This window comes from Coccomyxa subellipsoidea, assembly GCF_000258705.1.
Source record: "Coccomyxa subellipsoidea C-169, whole genome shotgun sequence".
NCBI lineage: Eukaryota > Viridiplantae > Chlorophyta > Trebouxiophyceae > Coccomyxaceae > Coccomyxa > Coccomyxa subellipsoidea.
Window position 1 is genome coordinate 539,627 of NW_005178022.1, and position 17,282 is coordinate 556,908.

At 52.3% G+C, this 17,282-nt stretch overlaps 4 protein-coding genes across 4 annotated transcripts; 1 reads left to right on the top strand and 3 right to left on the bottom strand.

The window, feature by feature from the left end:
• Positions 1-811: 811 nt before the first annotated feature.
• Positions 812-3,811, top strand: COCSUDRAFT_45043 (hypothetical protein; the record flags this gene model as incomplete). Its single annotated transcript, XM_005643384.1, has 7 exons — positions 812-904; positions 1,214-1,309; positions 1,478-1,687; positions 1,880-2,073; positions 2,348-2,676; positions 3,133-3,344; positions 3,683-3,811. The coding sequence occupies 7 exons, from the start codon at positions 812-814 to the stop codon at positions 3,809-3,811; spliced, it is 1,263 nt and encodes a 420-aa protein (XP_005643441.1).
• A 430-nt stretch (positions 3,812-4,241) lies between these two features.
• On the bottom strand, positions 4,242-5,434 carry COCSUDRAFT_54802 (hypothetical protein). Its single transcript, XM_005643385.1, has 4 exons — positions 5,150-5,434; positions 4,886-4,981; positions 4,733-4,787; positions 4,242-4,614 (listed from the first exon to the last, which is right to left on the bottom strand). Exons 1-4 carry the CDS (start codon positions 5,226-5,228, stop codon positions 4,503-4,505), a joined length of 342 nt encoding a protein of 113 aa, XP_005643442.1. The 5' UTR covers positions 5,229-5,434; the 3' UTR covers positions 4,242-4,502.
• Positions 5,435-5,475: 41 nt separating this feature from the next.
• Positions 5,476-8,332, bottom strand: COCSUDRAFT_31472 (mitochondrial carrier protein). The gene is made up of 8 exons (XM_005643386.1): positions 7,983-8,332; positions 7,751-7,838; positions 7,544-7,665; positions 7,111-7,309; positions 6,742-6,859; positions 6,508-6,623; positions 6,224-6,346; positions 5,476-6,073 (listed from the first exon to the last, which is right to left on the bottom strand). Exons 1-8 carry the CDS (start codon positions 8,087-8,089, stop codon positions 5,966-5,968), a joined length of 981 nt encoding a protein of 326 aa, XP_005643443.1. The 5' UTR covers positions 8,090-8,332; the 3' UTR covers positions 5,476-5,965.
• A 408-nt stretch (positions 8,333-8,740) lies between these two features.
• COCSUDRAFT_31477 (hypothetical protein) lies at positions 8,741-11,564 on the bottom strand. The gene is made up of 6 exons (XM_005643387.1): positions 11,284-11,564; positions 10,807-10,953; positions 10,479-10,571; positions 10,266-10,328; positions 9,574-9,705; positions 8,741-9,219 (listed from the first exon to the last, which is right to left on the bottom strand). The coding sequence occupies exons 1-6, from the start codon at positions 11,551-11,553 to the stop codon at positions 9,100-9,102; spliced, it is 825 nt and encodes a 274-aa protein (XP_005643444.1). The 5' UTR covers positions 11,554-11,564; the 3' UTR covers positions 8,741-9,099.
• Positions 11,565-17,282: the final 5,718 nt, after the last annotated feature.

Consider the following 17,282-nt stretch of genomic DNA (forward strand, 5'->3'; position numbering starts at 1 on the left):
ATGAATCATCGCCGCAGCGACCCCCCGCTATTGCACGTGAGAGCAAGCACGGGGGACCTGACGGGCGCCACTTACTGTCGGAAAGACGAGTTGACCCACCTGTCGCCCCGTTGACCTCGCCTAAGACGCACTCATCGGGCATGTACTTTCGAGAGAATTCAGATATTGAGAACGTATTATAGTCGCTGTCTCTTATATCATGACGGATCGAGCCTGATCGGCGCAGGATGCGAAAGCTAATACTGAGGGGCCTCTTACTAGTCGACACCAGCGTGCACGGAAAGCAGGAGCTCAAAGCTTGGAAGAGGGGGATCAAGCTTGTGCAATCTTTGCGATTCGCTAGATTTATTTGGAACTCGAAGTTATAAGCGGACGCTGAGAGTGCACATCCTACGAGGCAAGCACAAGAACCAGCTTGTTGCAGCAGCGTGCATGTCTAATCATCCAGTTATCTTCTTTTACTGTTATTATCAACTTCACATAACATTGAATCGGATGCATCTGTGTCTGAAGTGTTACAAGTTAGGCCTGCAACAGTCGTCATGCTGAAAGCTGAAACAAGACTTGCTCTTTTAGGTGGAGAACGATCTCCTCGGATTCGAAATCTAATTCAAAACTTCGATTTTGCGGAGTTCGCAGAAGGACAGATACATTGACAAGGGCCATCGCAAGGTAGGAGCTGCCCTCAGATCAAATACCTGAGCGCCAACTCTGCTGGTTTCACAACGACAAGTTGCTCGTGTCACCTTGACAAACTTTTTGCGTAGGCACTAGATCGTCCAGTGGCAACAGCGGGTGTAAGTAGACAGCCATGGGCATTGCAGCTTTCCTTTGCCTGGTGGCACTGGTCTCGGAGGCCGCAGCTGGTGGCTGGAGACACACACAGGGAAGAGGCCAGGCCAAAGTGCCGTCTGCAGCCCACCGCCATCTCAAAAGCAGCCATAGCCATGCTTATGGAGCTGGCTTGACCCACAGTGACCCGCACCACAACAGGTGTGTGATGGCTCAAGGTGGTGCTCAGAAGATGGTCAAACACATGAGGCAAATGCTGCAATGCCAGCCTGATTATCAGCCCACAGAGGGGCTTGCGAAACTTCAGCTGCAATTGCTCATTGCAGTGGCTGCTCAATTGCGCACATGTGATATGTACATCCATATCCAAGAGACTGGTCTGTGTTTCAGGGAGGCGCACGAGCACATCATTGTGCCACAGGAGTTTGTGTACGTCTATGACCTGCCAGAAAAGTTCAACAAGGACATCAAGGAATTACCCACCATCTGGCATCCGGAGCAGTATGACATTGATCAGGTAATCGCTGGTTCCAACTTGCTTCCTTGCTTTAGAGTCCCACAATCCAAATGGTGCTCATCAATGCGCAAGCACCATACGAGGAGACAATTCCAGCAAGGTAGCCCAATGGTAAATAACAGAACGGTTGTCTTAGCGCAAGTCCGAGGCTAAGGCATGTGCGCGCAGGTGCTGCACAAGCACCTGACACACAGCGAGGTCAACACAAAAGATCCAAGCGTGGCCAAGGTATTCTATATCCCAGTGTACCTGGGCCGCTACTTCAATGCGCAGTGGCAGCGCTTCAGTGATCCCAGCGATGCCTGGCTCATCAATAAGGAGTGCCACGGCCTCGACTCTGTCGACTGCTGGGCTGAGAAGTGGAAAGTGGCCGAGAATGTGAGCCCCCTCTTCCCAGGAGTTTTTCCCTTCCATGATGATTTGTAGCTGCATCTCCTATTGATACAGGTATGTGCCTGACCAAGATCCTAATGGAAGGCTGCTTGTGCCACCCTGACATGCAGGCCCTCCATTTTAGTCATTCTGATGTCATTCCTGGGCGTAATGCGGTGTCAATATGTGTGTATGCAGGCCACTTCGGATCTGGTGAGGAGTGCAATTGCGCATGTGAAGGAGAACTACCCGTACTGGAACGCCTCAAACGGGGCGGACCACTTCATGGTGTTCAGCTACGACCACGGCAAGTGCGAGATGGCCAAGGCGCTGCGATTTGAGGAGTTTGGGGAAATGTTCTCCATCCAGGCCTACGGCAGCCTGGTCTACAGGTGCCCCTTGATCTCAACCAACCTGCACCTGCATGTTTACCTTGTGAGCAATTCTGCTGAATGATATATGTGCGCTAATGCCACCGGCAAAGTAGAGGGACCTTCTGTCTCCTCAATGTGCAAAATGGAGAAAGCATAACTGCCCAATCCGTTGCGCTGCCCATGCAAGTAAGCCTTCAGCTCGGATTGGGGTGCTTTCTTAATTCGTCCTCCTCAGAGGAAGCTCCTCAAATGAGTCAACTACAGCGATGATGAGTGCATGGTGTGGGAGCAGGTCGAATGCCAAGGTGCAAGCGGTGGACAGGGGGGACTCATACAGCTGGTCAGGCCCCTCAACGTGGGCCTGCTACCGGCCGGACGCGGATGTCCTAGTACCAGTCTTCTCCCCATATGGCCACAACACCATCCTGTCGCCCTTTGCGGTCGAGCGCAACATCTCCCTGCTCATGCGCTTTGACTACCCTTTGAATGACGGCAAGTCCCTGGTGGCGCACCACGGGCACCGGCTGCGAAAGGAGCTGATCGACTACTGGCAGGAGCAGCCGCTGAACGGCTCCGACCTGGGCTTGCGCAGCACCAAGGCACGCCCCATTCCTGCTGCCAGTGATTGGCTTGCCGCTCTGATGCAATTGCTCAAATATGCAATTTGTCCCTAGAAGACAATGCACAATGCCTGCATAGCTTCCCAGGTTGCTTGGCATCCTTCAAGTTGACTAAACATCCAGGCCCAGGCGGGGCATATTGCAGACCAAGCTGCGGCCATAATGCGAAGTCAAGCAAGGGTGGCCCCATGAGAATACTTGCTAGAAGCTTCTCAGCACAGGAAGTCTGCATAACCAAGTCCAAAGCCGCATCAAAGCAGTGAGGAACGCATGCCTCTCAGACTGGACCAATCATTCACCTAACGAGTCTGCGAGCAGGGCTACATTCCGCATCATGCTTGTGGTACCTATGCTCGATGACCTGCCTAGCCATCAAGTAGTCATGCGTAGTCATCTGTGCATGCGTAGGAGACAGAGGAGGACATGAGGCGCAGCGTGTTCTGCGTGTGCCCGCCAGGGAACACCCAGGACAGCGCGCGAGTGTGGCGAGCCATCACCTTTGGCTGCATCCCGGTCACATTTTTCCGCGCCTTCGACCTGCCCTTCCAGCGCCACATGGGCATGCCCTACGCCGATTTCGTGCTCAACATCCAGCCGGATGACTACCGCCAGCTCAACGCGCGCATCCAGGCCCTCCTCGACAACCCCTCCCAGCTGCGCCGCATGCAGGTGCGAGCGCATTTGTCAATCTAAAATCCTACAGTGACTAATTATGTATAAATGTATAAATCCCTTGAAATTCTTCATGAGTCCCTCATAGTTATTGTGCATGCCAAATCAGTGGGAGCACGTGCTGCGCTTTTTGTAGGTTAGGCTAAGCCATCTGGCTGGTGTGCACTGTCCGTGTGACATCTGTACACATGGTACCTATCACAATGAAGCTATCGAGGGAGGTCCCACTAGTGCAGTCAATTGCATGCAGCACTCAAGGTTGACAGATGCAGAGCCTGGAGCTGCTTGTCTGCACTCGTTGGCACCTGTCTCAAAAGGGCAAGTCCTGCTCACAGGAAGCATTGGAGCGGCATCAGAGGTTTTTCGTGTGGGATGAGGCCGGCGATGGCGGCATCTACACAATGGTGGAAAAGGAGCTCACTCTCAGGGCGCACAACATGGGCACAGTGCAGTCTGTGCTGTAGCCAGCAATATACGAGCATGGGTATTGGAAGTTGGAGCTCGATAGTGGAAGAGTACAACAGAGTGTAATGGTTATTCAAGCTGCAGCGGCCAACGGGAGGCTGACACCTTGAGGATACCCCTTGTCCAACAAAATATCATCGCGATCGGCGCAAACGAAGGCGCTAGCTGTTGTTGAGGATGGTTGTGACCAGCTCACCATCAGTGCAGCACATTCCAGCTGCAGCATCTCAAGAGTGTGTCTGCATACATGTTGCCTTTCCTCAGTCCATTCAGATATCATCAGTCGTTGATCAAGCACCGCGTCAGAGTGCGCTATTGAGACCAAACTTTCCAGGCTTGACATAGAAACACCTATGATGGACTGCGGGATTATTGCACTGAAATTGTATCAATGTACTGATTGGCACAGTGACACGTGCACTTAATGACACAATTTTGAATTACAATGAAGCTCGGGCAACAATAGTGAGATGACCACTCCGGCAATTAGCTGTCACTTTTGTCCCTGGCAAGTTTGTGCCAAATGTATTTCAATTCATGCAGATTTGTGCTGCATTCAGTCACTAGACAGTCTGGAAAACACGGATATCGTGGTCGTTATTTAGCGCCAAGGAGCACAGGCAGGCACTGCCTGAGATTGGGCCAGCTTGATGCTCCTCCTAGTGATCCAAAGAACATGTGTCACGGGGATCATCGCCTCTTCTTTGCAGCTGGATTGAGGGGCTCCACAGCCAAAGGGATTGCATGGCCCCGGTGATTGAAGGACATGAAGTCTGGTCGGAACACATTTGCATCCAAGCCCCTGCATCAGGAGAGTCTGATCAATTGACCTGAGGTAGCATCACAGCCATGAGCAAACAGCAGCTGCTGTACAGCCTACAAGAAGTGGCATGGTGGCGCAAACCACAGGTGTAACTCACTCCTGATTCGCCAAAGCACTTATTGGCTTGAAGTTGCCTGCTAGCTGAAGGCTTCCTGCGTCACCACCAGATAAGCCCAACAGGTTGTGGCATGGATACATGGTTTTCCTCCAAGTATGCAAAGCATAGCCTGACCGTGCGGTTGGTTCTCACCCCACATACAAAGTATTGCTGCCAACAGTACCTCCACCACAACTTGCGCAGGAACACTTTCAAACTCCTCTTGCGTCAACTTGAGCATATCCCGATCTGCAGCACAGAAACAATGACGATCACATGCTGAAGGGCACCTTTGTTGACTCCAGATCAAGTCGGATTGCATAGTTGAAAGCCAACGTTATGTCTCTAGTATTTGCCCTCACGACCGATTCCAACATATATAATTGCATAGATTAAAGACTTGGGGGGTGCACTTACATCTTAATGTCTCGTATCCAGCAAATACAAAGAGGGCGATGCCTGCTATCACTGCCATACCGCTGACAGATGGGGCCATCTTCCCCCTCAATGTAAGATCAACGAGAAAGGCTATTGAAAAGTGCGGAGGTTACAAATCAATGGAGGTCAGAGTATATGTGGAGTTCCCGACGTTGCGGGATCTTAGGACTGACTTAAGTCTTGTCTACTTTCACAATCTTGTTTCGGCAGTGAATAGCAGACTAGTGCGACCTAAGTTTTCGAGCTTGAACGTCAAGGCTTTGCTTATAAGAGATTAACAAGAAACTGAAGAGGAGTGGGCGTGGCATGCAAAACCCCAATTAAACCCCCACCACTATAAGACCCAAGGCCCAATCAACCTGCAAGCTCGAGACAGAAAGCACTGCAATATTTACATGGGTAGAGGAAGTCCAAACATCCACACACAGCAGCAGCACCGTTGCTGCGCTTCTAGGCATCATCCTGAGTCAAAATTGGTGTCCGCGTCATGCTGCAGCCCTACATGGAACACCGTGTGGGGACCCCAAAGGCTTTTCATGAGACCACAGCCGCCGCGGCAGCTGGCAATGTAGCATGCGCAATGCGTGCCACCCCATCAGCTAATCTAACACATCGTTCTGACGGAAGGAACCCAGGGATTTACATAGTGGGTCTGCTTCTGAGCAGGCACCCGCAGGAGCTGGTCTCACAAGAAGAGTATGACGATCTGAAGCCTCTCAGTAAACTGAAAACTGTTGCTGGGCTCGCTGTGGAGAAGATCATCCCAGAAACAGAAGCGAAAGAGTCATCAGTATCCTATGATGAGATGCGCAGCTCCACTCCAAGCCCCTCCTTTAGTTTCTCATACGTCACAAAGGCGATTGCGATGGAGGGCACCACTTTAATGTAGTTTGGCAGCAGCCCCTGCAGATACAAGCACAACACACATGTCAGGTACATGAGCATTGCTTAAAATCTCAGCTGCACAAGCAGCACATGTACAATCACCAGAAGCCTTGCAAAGTAGCCATGACAGATGAGGGCACCCATGTGCAGCATCTCAGGAATGTCCACCTTGAAAAGAGCCTTCGTGCCCTCTTCCCTGACTGTGCGCACAAAGCAGTCGATCATGCCCTTGTACGCCACAGCATGACCCCCCTCTGCATGCAGCTCTTGCGCCCCTTGCCACCCAGACATCTGCGCGCACATGGCTGGTCATGTCTGATGTACATGATAAAGTAGCCATTCACACGGCTTCGCTTGCTCGCATGCTAGTCAGGTAGAGCCCGGATCTCCTGGTAATAAATGCCTGCAATAATAACAGAGTTTATGTGCTTCTGTACAGCATGAGGTAGCACCTGCATTCGCCTGCGGACAACATCTAGGGGGTATGCCACCGTCTGCCCTGTTGTCCCCGCAACGCCGCCGCATGCTAGCCGTGACATCGTGCTCAACTCCCGTTCATCATTCAGTTCTGCAACACAACAAAGACCAGTGCTCTCACTACACAGTATCACATATCAGCAGGTGTTTGCTTCAGCGCGCAGCACCAAAAGCAAATCTGTCTTTCAAGGGTTTTAAGCTGTGCGCACCATAGAATTTGAGGACATTGTCTTTCAGGGTTTCGTACACCGCGAAATTCAGCCCCACATAGGGGATCACGCCGATGACACTGGGCAGCCACCCCTTCCACAACGCAATGATGCCCTCCTGCAGTCCAACAACCATATCATTCCATGTTCACCAAGCAGATCACATGGTCTCCTCTATGTCCTGCTAATACCCATGAGGCTGTGCACCGGTGATTCATGCTTCGGCTTGCAGTATTTGCCATGCCAGGAACACCCTATGCAGAGGCCAGCTGCAGTGTGCTACATCAAAAAGAATTCATTAAATACAATATAGAAGCCAATACAATCTATCAAGGTTGATGGGCACGGCGGCGCGCTTGCCTCCTTGACGATGACGGTGGCGGCATGCACGATGCCTCGGTAGCGGTGCACGCCCTCCATGCTCTGCACAGTCAGCCGGCCGCGCACCATGTCCAGCGGATATGTCGCACTCATCCCCACGATGCCTGCCCCCGCGCCTGCCGCCAGCCGCAGTAGCGGCGTCATCTGGCCGTCTCCCCCGTTCTCTATTAGGTGGTGCGAGATCCGCCTGTGGACACATCCGCATGCATGCATCAGCCGCCTGCTCGTCACGCGGCAGTCTGTCCTGGTCTCACAAGCCCATGCCTCTCCATTATTGTTATCCAGGGAGTGCCAGCATGAACGTGTGTACTTGTTTTTTTGCTGGGGTTTGGGAACTGTCCAAAATGAGAAATGGGCGACCGGCATGAATGAAAGGGCCACTTTCAAACACAGGGGCAAAATGGCCTGGATGTGCACACACCTGCAGAGTTGCTCATAGGTCAAGAACTTCACAGCCGAGTTGGGGATGATGCGCACGCAATTCGTCCAGTTCCCGCGGAACATCCCACGAATCCCCTCATTCTTGCTCATCAGTTTCAGACCCTGGAAATTTATAAGAACATTGGCTTTCGTTGTGCCTCCATCACGAGTATTGCATAAAAACAAACTGTAAAAGACATGCCCCTACCTGCCAGACTCCGGTGTACACCTTGTTGCTGCCCTGCACCTGCATTAGAATTTTGAGGCGTTCCAAAGGTGCCACCGCCGTCCTTGACCTGTAGAGATGCGGCAACAAACAATATTCAAAATCTGGAGGTTGCTCCCCATACACGTGTAAACTTCCTGGCCACCTAACCTTCCTCGATTAAAAGACACAGCAGATGATCTCAGGGTAAGCTGGGAAGCAGGCCAGCACTCACACTCCGCCTGCAACACCGCCCGCCACCAGAGATTTGACGATGCTCTGCCATGAGAGATTCTTCGATGGAAGTTTTTCTTGCCCACTGCCCCCATTCTCCTTACTCATGCTACTCGTTGCTGAGGCCAGCCCTTTGCAGGCCTTCTCCCACTACTCACGTTTTCAAAACTCGTTTGCAAGTCAGATCAAAATGCAACCGAGAAAAGGCAATTCATGAGGTTCCAATTCAGTTTTTGCTTCATAACGAAAGACCTAAAAGTGGTCCGGCCGATCGCCACCTCAGTACCACGCAAAGCAAAAGCAGAAAACGCCGATGCGCACACAAGACACCTGGGATAACATCATGAGAACAATCTGACCCAATACGGTGCACAATTCCTGGGAGCAGCCCAAGATAAATGCAGCTGAAGACGACTCAGCATGGGTTCCAATGGCTGCCCTAAAATCCCCTGATCACGAGATGTTGCAATTGGGGTGTTACAGCAATGACACCAAGAGGCAGGGCTGGAGCCTGAAAGTCGTGCAAAGATACTCAACTCTGCGCAACGGTTTCACATTTTCTGCTCAAGTTGCCTTCCACAGGTGGCTAGCTGCATATATGCATGCGCGTCATGTGGGTATTGAGCAAGTCCAAGGAATTTCGAAATGCATGATCGAACTAAATTCACCGTGACATTCCTAAAACTGTGACAGTGCAAAGCTAAAGTTTGGAGTCATTCCCTGTCATTTGCCAGTTGTCTCATAGCCAGGAGCTGCATTCGAATAGAGCCATGTTTACAGTGATCATGATACAACACAATGCTGGATATTCCTCCTTCCCATTAGGTCAAGCAGTTCTTCCCTGACCTGCATCAGATGCATTTACTAAAATAGTATTCGCGATCCCACTTGCTCAATAGCCTCCGAGTGTCTTCTCACACCCAAGCACAAAACAGTATTTGCAGTACAGAGACTATGCGGCTGTGATACCACCTGCATTTTTTCAGCTGTTATGCTCAGCAAACCCAGTCACTGGGCCAGTGAGCGCTGCCATTTATCCGGGCGGCAGCAGATCTGTAGTAGCAGGTGCTCTTTGCATCGAGTTAGCATTGAGTGCGCAGCCTAATCAGCTGCGGGGCCTAGTCATCAAGCTGTGGCACGATGACGCCGTAGCCGCGGGTCTTGCGCTTGTACAGCACGCGCACCTGCTTGCTGCTCTTGTCCCGGAACACAAAGAAGGGATGGCCGACCTGCTCCACCTGTGCCCCCAACCAAACATCTCAGGGTCAACGCTTATGCTTTATTAGCAGAATCGTTCCCCATTCATATACCTGTGACAAGACCTCCACAAAGAGCTCACGCTCAGAGTCGCCCCGAGGTCAGCGACTGCAAATATAGTGTGCTGCCACCTCATCGCAACTTTGTGCCACTGAGCAAGGCCAGCGCAGTGCACGCATGGTCAGCAGAACACATTTTTCGTCTTCATTCTACCCAAGCAGGCATGATGACGCAGCCAGAAAAAAGCGGACACCCATAAAGAGCGCCCCCGCAGTGGCTCATGCTACACACATGCACTCAGCAGCCACAAAAATGAGTGCTGATAGAGGCGGCACCTGCTCAAGGGCGTCCTCCAGGCTCATGGGCTCCAGGACGAAGGTCTTGGTGCGCACAACCTCAGGGAAGGCAGCGGCCTCCTGATCCGTGGGCAGCTTGTCCACCAAGTCCTCCGCCTCGCTTGGCAATGACTGCAACAGCACACCGGTGTAAGTTGTGAAAAATGCCATGGTCCCCTGCAGCTACCCTCAACCAAGTGCCCCCAACAGGCTTGTCTCCAGCATTAAATTACAATGAAAGCTTAGTCCTCCGCTGTTGATGTACCGCCCAATCTTTGCCATTCCAGGCTTGCTTGGCAAACAGTTCACAAAAGGTGCCTGTCCTGGGCTTTGTCGTAGAAGATCCAATGGCATTGACTATTACAGCACACGATACTCTGATCTACAGCGAGCAAACCTCCCATCTTTGTGCAGCAGGGCAGCTTGTGCTTGCTGTCAAGTACAAATTGAGAAGCGCCGGGTGCCTTCCAAAAGGCCAAATGAAGAACTTAGAACAGAAAGCACGAATGCAGCAGAAAGAATGTGTCTGCCTTGTGATGGGTCATGAGGCACCAAGGCTAGTGCGTTGCCAGGATGTCTCAGACACCTGAGGCTCATTGGTCTTGTAGGCAGTCTTTCACTGCCCGTCACACATTACAAATTCCTTAAAAAATCGATGAAGGGTCGAGTGGTGGGCTCCAGAGCTTGGGTACCTGGCCGATAGTCTCTCCACCTCGGGGACCACCAGGCCCCGCCCACCTGCCGCGCGATATCGCCTGCAACAAAGCTCACTTCTTGTTATCTGCTTGTCAGCAAAAGAATGGGGCAACACAGCTGTCTGTTCCGAAGTAATTGGCAACAGAGACCACAATAGAGCGCTGACATTTGTTCAAGCATTCCAGAAGGTTGCTTGGAAGGCTTTTCACCTTCTCCTTCATTTTACGCAGTTTCCGAGCAACCTTGTCGGACACAAGGTCAATGCTGGCGTACATGCTCTCCTCAACATCCTCAGCTCGCACCTGCAGAACCCGCTCACACCACCATTCGGAGCATGTTCATGACGCAATGAGATTCTTGTGATGTGCCATCAATGTTGACATCCCCAGGCATACTTTTGTGAACAAGTTAGACAGCTGCAAGAGACCTTGTGTGGGCCCCGTTCACAAGCACGTGTGATACGTTCTGCCATAGGAGTGATAGATGCTTTCTAGGTTGCGAAAATGTATTTATACAAAGATGGGCATCGGGGCTTACAATCCCATTTCGCAGCGTGTAGATGGTGATCTCAGTCTTCTGCTTCTTTGGACCCTTGCTGGCGTCGCCCCCAGAGGCTGATAACCTCACATCTACCTCTTTGATGGCCGCCTCGTATTTTACAACCACCTTGCTCAGCTTGTCCTCCTGTATCACAAACAGAAGTGTTGAAGAAGGGGTCCCGATGACTGTGCCCCTGGTCTCAACGGCACTTGAGGTCACATCGAAAGGCAACAGGTCCCCCCTTTCAAAGCAATCAACACTATTAACAATCTATCTACTTGTGTCCGAATTTCAATTTGTATCCTCAAAGGAGTTCTACTATCACAGGCTTCTGTCGATGGGCTGACTCAGCATCTGCAGACCTCAAGCAGAAGGATCTGTCGTTCTGTCGTACTCAAGCCTCGTAAGTTGTTGCAAATACATTCTGAAAGGCAACAAGCTGAGATGATCGTTTGAGTTATCGAAGAAGCTCACCACATATTTTTTCAACGCTGGTGTCACTTCCACATGCCTGCCCTGGGTGATAATCTTTACAGTGCTGGGCTGCGCTGAGGCCACTGCGCTTATCTTCAAGGTGTTTCGGTGCTGGCGATGCGGTTGGTGTACACTAGGGGTAGAATAATAAGAAGTGCTCTTTGGCTTCAGAACAGGGGATCCTCTGCAGAAAGCGTTGTTCGCGATGCGTGGCGCAGTGCAAGGGCTCTGCAAGCTATGGAGCATCTGCGTTTTCACGAATGCGGCCATCTTGATTTCAGAATTCAGAAAGCAGTCTGATCTGTGCCGATCTTCCTCTCTTGGGCAAATCTGGTGCAGCCGTCAAATTTGGCAACTTCTGTTACGAGCCAAATATCATTTTGATTTCAAAAGATGCCAGGAATGTGCTGTCGCCATTTAGGTTGTGAGATGCTGTTTGGGATGTGATGAAAGGTATTTTAGGACCTGTCTATCCCACAAACCCCACAATATTGCATCTACATTACTGTATAGTGATCATGAATCATGATGGTTGCCAATTGGCAAGCATTGCTTGGGCACAGTCACTGGGGTGCAATTACCTGATCACAGACAGAAACCATTACAACAACATTCAAAGGTTCCAATACTTCAAGTTGGGATTGCATCCCAGGTGCAATATGTGAGCTTACAGGAAGCCCTGTTGTTAACCAACTCACAAATCCTCACAGAGGATAACCTGCGTGCCGCGCCCCACAACTGCAATGTCCCAGCCTTTTTTAGGGGCCGGCAGTGGCAACACATGCAGCGCTGAGGGCTCCAGCACCTGCAGCACTATGCTCTCACCCTCCTCCACCTGAACCTGACAGCCTCCTGGGCCCTCCGCTGGCTTCACACCAGCACCTTTGCAGTTTGCAGCACTTTGCTCTGTATCCTGCTGCAATCTCTCTCTTTGCCCCGTGCTGGCAGCGTTGGCTTTGAGCTCATAGTCACTGACTGCAAAGCTGTCGCTTGAGCTGAGTGCTTTGGACGCTGAGGGGTAGTCTGCTCCTGCTGCAGAGGCGAAGTCACTGTCTGCAGCCGTGAAGAGTGTTGTCCATGTGCGCAAACGCTGATCCAAGCCCAGTGAAGCCACCAGGCGGCCATCTGTCCACACTCCCTGTGCATCAACGCATTTTCATGGACCCTGCTGCACAAGTGCCCACTGCCATATGGAAGCCTGCATGCTGCGTTTGACACAACGGCATGCCCATTTGGAAGAGTGCACAAGTCTGCTTGTCACGAAGGGCCTTGGAGCAGGCCTCACATTGTGCATGCTGTGGACTCGTTGCAGAAAATTGCAATGAGTCATTTGGGAGACTTTCTAGTTGTGCACTCACCCTCAGTGCTGAGCTGTGCGCGTTGGGTAGATGCGCAGAGGCTGCGACCTCAATCACAGGCCTGAGGTCTGTGCCTTGCCATCTGATGTTGAAGAGGGTGAGGCGAAGTGCCTGATCGTCGCCACCAGTTGCCAGAAGCACTCTACACGCTCCTGCAAACAGCTTTCTAGGTCAGGTGACTCCCTAGGAACCGGGAGGAGCTTCACTGGTCCGCACAGAAGGCTCCTTGAAGGATGACAAAAGGATAAAAGGTCTAAAACAGTTGTCCGTTGTCCTCACCTTCAGAGCTTTCCAAACACGCTGCACTCATGGCATTGACTCCGGACTGGTGTAGTCCAGGGAGCGCCAAAACAGGCTGCTGCTCATCCCCATCAGCCACATCACTCGCGCAGTTCCACACAGCCACTGCTCCATCTGTTGCTCCACTGAGGACCAGCTGACTCTGTCTCCCTGCAATGCTTGCATGCGCGAGACTCAGGACTGGCGCGGTGTGGTAGCACAGATTTGCCACATGCGCCCACCTGCACACATTACTGCTCCTGAGATGCTCATCTTGCATTCTTGAGGTGGCTTCATGACAAAGTATAAGGATGCATCAACATAAGAGGCTTGCCTTCTGGACTTCAGGTCAAAGCTGAGATGCCGCAGGGTTGCATCAGATGAGGCCGCCACAATACCAATGACATCAGCGGAGCACCCGTTCGCAAAGGCCACCACAGCCATGTACCTGCGCGGCAAGAAGCATGCTACAAGTAAGCATCCCGAAACGCTTGACACATACAAGCTCCTTTCCAGCAACCTCCACTGAACCTGGGCTTCCTGCAATGCTGTCTTCACCACCCATGACACGGATCCTGGACCTCTGGCAACCAGTGCAAGAGAGATCTCACAAGTCCACCAGGAGAGTCAGACATCCTTTGGACTTCACAGTTTGAAGCTTTCACCTATGCTCTGAGCCCCTGGAGTTGCAGCCGGGCGCGTTGGAGCGAGGCCGCAAGCCGCCCTTTGGCGGCGGCCGCGTCGACAGCCACCGGTGCTCCAGTGTGATAGCTTTGCTCTCCGGCTGCGTCTGCGCATCCTGTGCAGACGTGGCAGCCTCGCCGCGCAACGTCAGCTGCCATGCCATCAGTACCTCCTTGGCCCCTCCGCTGATCATCACGCCGGTTCCTGTAGAGCAGGGCAGTAGAGTATCAGCTACAGAGATCCAGCCCTGCTTGCCGGACCAATGCATGAAAGCAGCTTGATGCATGACAATCAGTTCACCTTTGTAAACCTGGGCGAATAGTAGCGAGTCCAACGACTGTAATAAATGGTAAAATGCAAGAAGTGGGGCGAGATATCACGGACCTGGCACAGTAGGCACAAGAGACATTGACTTCACTGCTGTGCCGGCTGCATGCTCGCCAATCTCCACCGAAGCATGCAAGCCCTGACCACAAAAACATGGAAAATTCATGCCATGTTGCCTGCCGCTCAGATCGTCTGTCAAACACCAAGTGTGCATGTGAATACAACCAAAACTCTAAGTTCCCGTAGGATCAGCAACGGCCAAGAGCAGCATGCTTGCATATCTTGGATATCAATAGGATTGGAGGTCAAAGGCACCTGTGCTGGTGTATAAAGCAGGCGGTTGATGATGCCATCCTCCCCTCCAGTGATCACTGCCAGTGGTATCTGACCCTGTGGCGCACGCATGAGCGCCACGCACTGTATCTCCCGCCCGTGGTGCAGCAAGTGCAGTGACCTTACCCCGCTGCTGCCAGAGCCACCCCTGCCTTGCCCTGTAGCATAAAAATCACCCAGTAAGACTCCCACATACTTGTCTGGCTCATGTTCAAGATACACCGAAGATGATGGATATTTGCATAACCATTGCACTGGGAGAGTCACCTGCAGCAGAGGACTCGATCACATGATCGCGTCGCCTCTGAACGTGGATCTTGCGATCGCGGTAGAAGGCAAAAGTGAAGGTCGTTGGGGATGTGATGAGTGCAGCATACTGCCGCCTCCAGCCGCCACAGCGCACGCGCGCCAGCTCACACCGATGACTCATGCTGAATACAATCCAGTCATCCGCCTGCACACACCTGCCTCAGCATCTATCCCAATGGAATCCGCAGACAGGCATGCTATTGGAGAGCCTGCGCATTCATGTGACTTGGAGGAGGAATCTGCAAGCAGTCAGCATTCCTTAAAGCTTACCTGGAAGCCAGACAGGATGCGATCTGCTCTGCCACTGGGGCCAGGCAGGTGCTGCTCGCTGTCTATGACAGTCAGTGCACTGACGCTCTCAACATTGGCCAGAATCAGGGCATCCACCTGCGTGCAAGGCACTTGTCGTTGTGCTCTCCTATTGAGGAATGAAATTGTGGTCTCTTCCCTCCAGAGGTTTGGCTTATCATGTGCAATATAAATCTTGCTGAGAAAATGCAACACACATTGTTCAGAAGAGAGAAGGAGGGCTGTGACTGAAGGAGACACTTCCGAGCACATTACCTCAGACAGCGCTGAAGGTTGCTGGTCTGAGTGAGCACAGCTGCGCCTCTCGTCCAGACTCAAAACTTGCATGGTGTCCAGCACATCGTGTGCAGCCCTTTCTCCACTGCCTGCTGCCTCCTGCAACTCTGAAAGAACCACCCCCTCTGACGCACACTGTTCACTGCGGTCCCCCACTCCCTTCTCAAACATGCTGCGGAGTCTGCTGTCTGTTTTGGAAGTGCAGGCAGGGGGAGTGAGCATGTAGTGCTGGATGCTGCCCTCATGACTGCCTGTGGCCACGCTGCCTTCTGGGCTGATGCTGACCAGGCTGACTGGCAGACTCTGATGCGCATGCTTCAGCACAGCAATCAGCGGCATCTTGGCGTGGCCGCCTGCAAATCAGAGGACAGGGTGTGGATTACGTGGCACATCTGCACATTTAATATCAAACTGCAAGTGCTGACAACTCCGAGTTCTGCACTGCACCTGTTGCGGTCCGCTAAGGCATGGAATAACAAGCAGAGTGTGCTCCTTTGCCAGATGACGAGTTTACGCCATGGGAATCAAATTTAATCTCACCTGGGCGGTGGAGGCATGCGGCGTCAAAGTGGAAGGCAAGAACATTCCCAGTGCGGTCTCCGCAGACCAGCAATTGCTGCTCCACATCCACATCCAGTCTGAGGATTCGCACACCAAAGGGAGACCTGGCTTCAGCCAGCAGCGCACCCTGCATACCCACCCTCACTGGATCCTGCAGCACGCACGAGTGAACATTGAGCATACATGACAAATTCCAAGCTTGAGGACAGTGGCATGCAGTCTGAAGCAGGAGCACTCACGTCCATTCTGGTACAGTGTGCAGAGGGGTCGGCTCTGGACAGAAGGCCACTGACAGTCCACAAGCGCAGAGTGCCGTCCAGTGCAGCTGTGATGACCACTTCAGATCCAAAACATGGCACCCAGAAAGCATTGAGTACTGGAGTTCCCCCGTGCGCATGCCAAGAAACACTCTGAAGCGCTGAGTGCCCTGCAACATGCCCTTCACACATGCCTTACTTTTCTGTTGCAGAAGCATGAAGGCCCACCAGCACAATGACGACAGGGAATCGAAAATGCATGCAAAGATGTCGACCTGCATTGCTCATTGAGCTGGATACACCAAGAAGGCTTGCCCAGCCGCTCTGTTCCCCAGTCACTACAAGCGTCCGATTGGCCAAAAGGTTCTCTCTCCCCTCAACAGAAGCATCGGGATCTGCCAGCTGAGTCACCTGCAGTGGAAGAAAGAACACGTTTTGTTATCGCCGCGTCAAATCAACAAACCCCAAACAAGACCTCAGAAAGAAGGATACACTACAGAGATCCTGGGAAATGCTACTCACAGCAATGCAGACCAGGGGCTCTGCTCGTCCATTCTCCCACAGATGCTCCCAGTGTTCCTCGCCTCCTTCCCCGTGAGGCAGGTGCACTCGTTGGAGCCTGCCAGCATTTGTCCCCACGTACAGCACTTCATGGCTGGCCAGTGCCATGGACCGCACCCAATCCCCTTTGCTGCCCTTCAGCTTCTGCTGCAACTGGCCTGCATTCCACTCGCATAGCTTATACGCCACCTTCCAAGCCATCGCATTTGAAACAGAATGCAGATACAAGCACGATGGCATGCATAATATACCAATTGCTGTGCAATTCAGCATCTGTACTTCGGTGTCTCAAGCACTCACCAGATGATGCAAAAGGAGCAGTGCTCTGCAGAAGCGTGAAGGCTTCCATCTGAGGTCCACGCTCTGCTCTTGCAGTCTTTATACCCTCTGCTGCGCTGTCTCCACTGTTTTCACAACATTTTGCTGGCTCCTCAAGGCATGAAGCCGGCACATGTTCCGCCAGCGACCATATCTTGACGGAGCCATCAGCGCCAGCAGTGGCAAGCTGCTGGTGTGGCAGCATGGCAGTACGCCACACTCCCCTGCCCCTGTGCCCTTGCAGGACTGCCACGCACTGGTCGTCCTTCCATATCCTGCAAAGCAGTCAGCGAGAGGGTGTCAAGAAAACCTGAGTAGAGTTCTTCAACCAATCCCAGTAGCCTGATTGGTACACTGTGAAGCCCATGTGCCGTGCTCGCTGATTTCTCTTGTTGTTCAGTAGGTCGATGGCAAAGCCTGCCTGGAT

Coding starts and splice junctions, on each gene's coding strand:
- COCSUDRAFT_54802 (XM_005643385.1), bottom strand. CDS start 5,228: ATGGCCCCATCTGTCAGCGGTATGGCAGTGATAGCAGGCATCGCCCTC. Junction 4,982..5,149: donor TGGATACGAGACATTAAGAT/GTAAGTGCACCC, acceptor TCTGTGCTGCAG/ATCGGGATATGCTCAAGTTG. Junction 4,788..4,885: donor AGCAATACTTTGTATGTGGG/GTGAGAACCAAC, acceptor GTGGTGACGCAG/GAAGCCTTCAGCTAGCAGGC.
- COCSUDRAFT_31472 (XM_005643386.1), bottom strand. CDS start 8,089: ATGAGTAAGGAGAATGGGGGCAGTGGGCAAGAAAAACTTCCATCGAAG. Junction 7,839..7,982: donor GGCGGTGTTGCAGGCGGAGT/GTGAGTGCTGGC, acceptor GCATCTCTACAG/GTCAAGGACGGCGGTGGCAC. Junction 7,310..7,543: donor ACCTATGAGCAACTCTGCAG/GTGTGTGCACAT, acceptor ATGTGTCCACAG/GCGGATCTCGCACCACCTAA.
- COCSUDRAFT_31477 (XM_005643387.1), bottom strand. CDS start 11,553: ATGGCCGCATTCGTGAAAACGCAGATGCTCCATAGCTTGCAGAGCCCT. Junction 10,954..11,283: donor CAGCGTTGAAAAAATATGTG/GTGAGCTTCTTC, acceptor TTTGTGATACAG/GAGGACAAGCTGAGCAAGGT. Junction 9,706..10,265: donor GTGGAGAGACTATCGGCCAG/GTACCCAAGCTC, acceptor GTGCTGTTGCAG/TCATTGCCAAGCGAGGCGGA.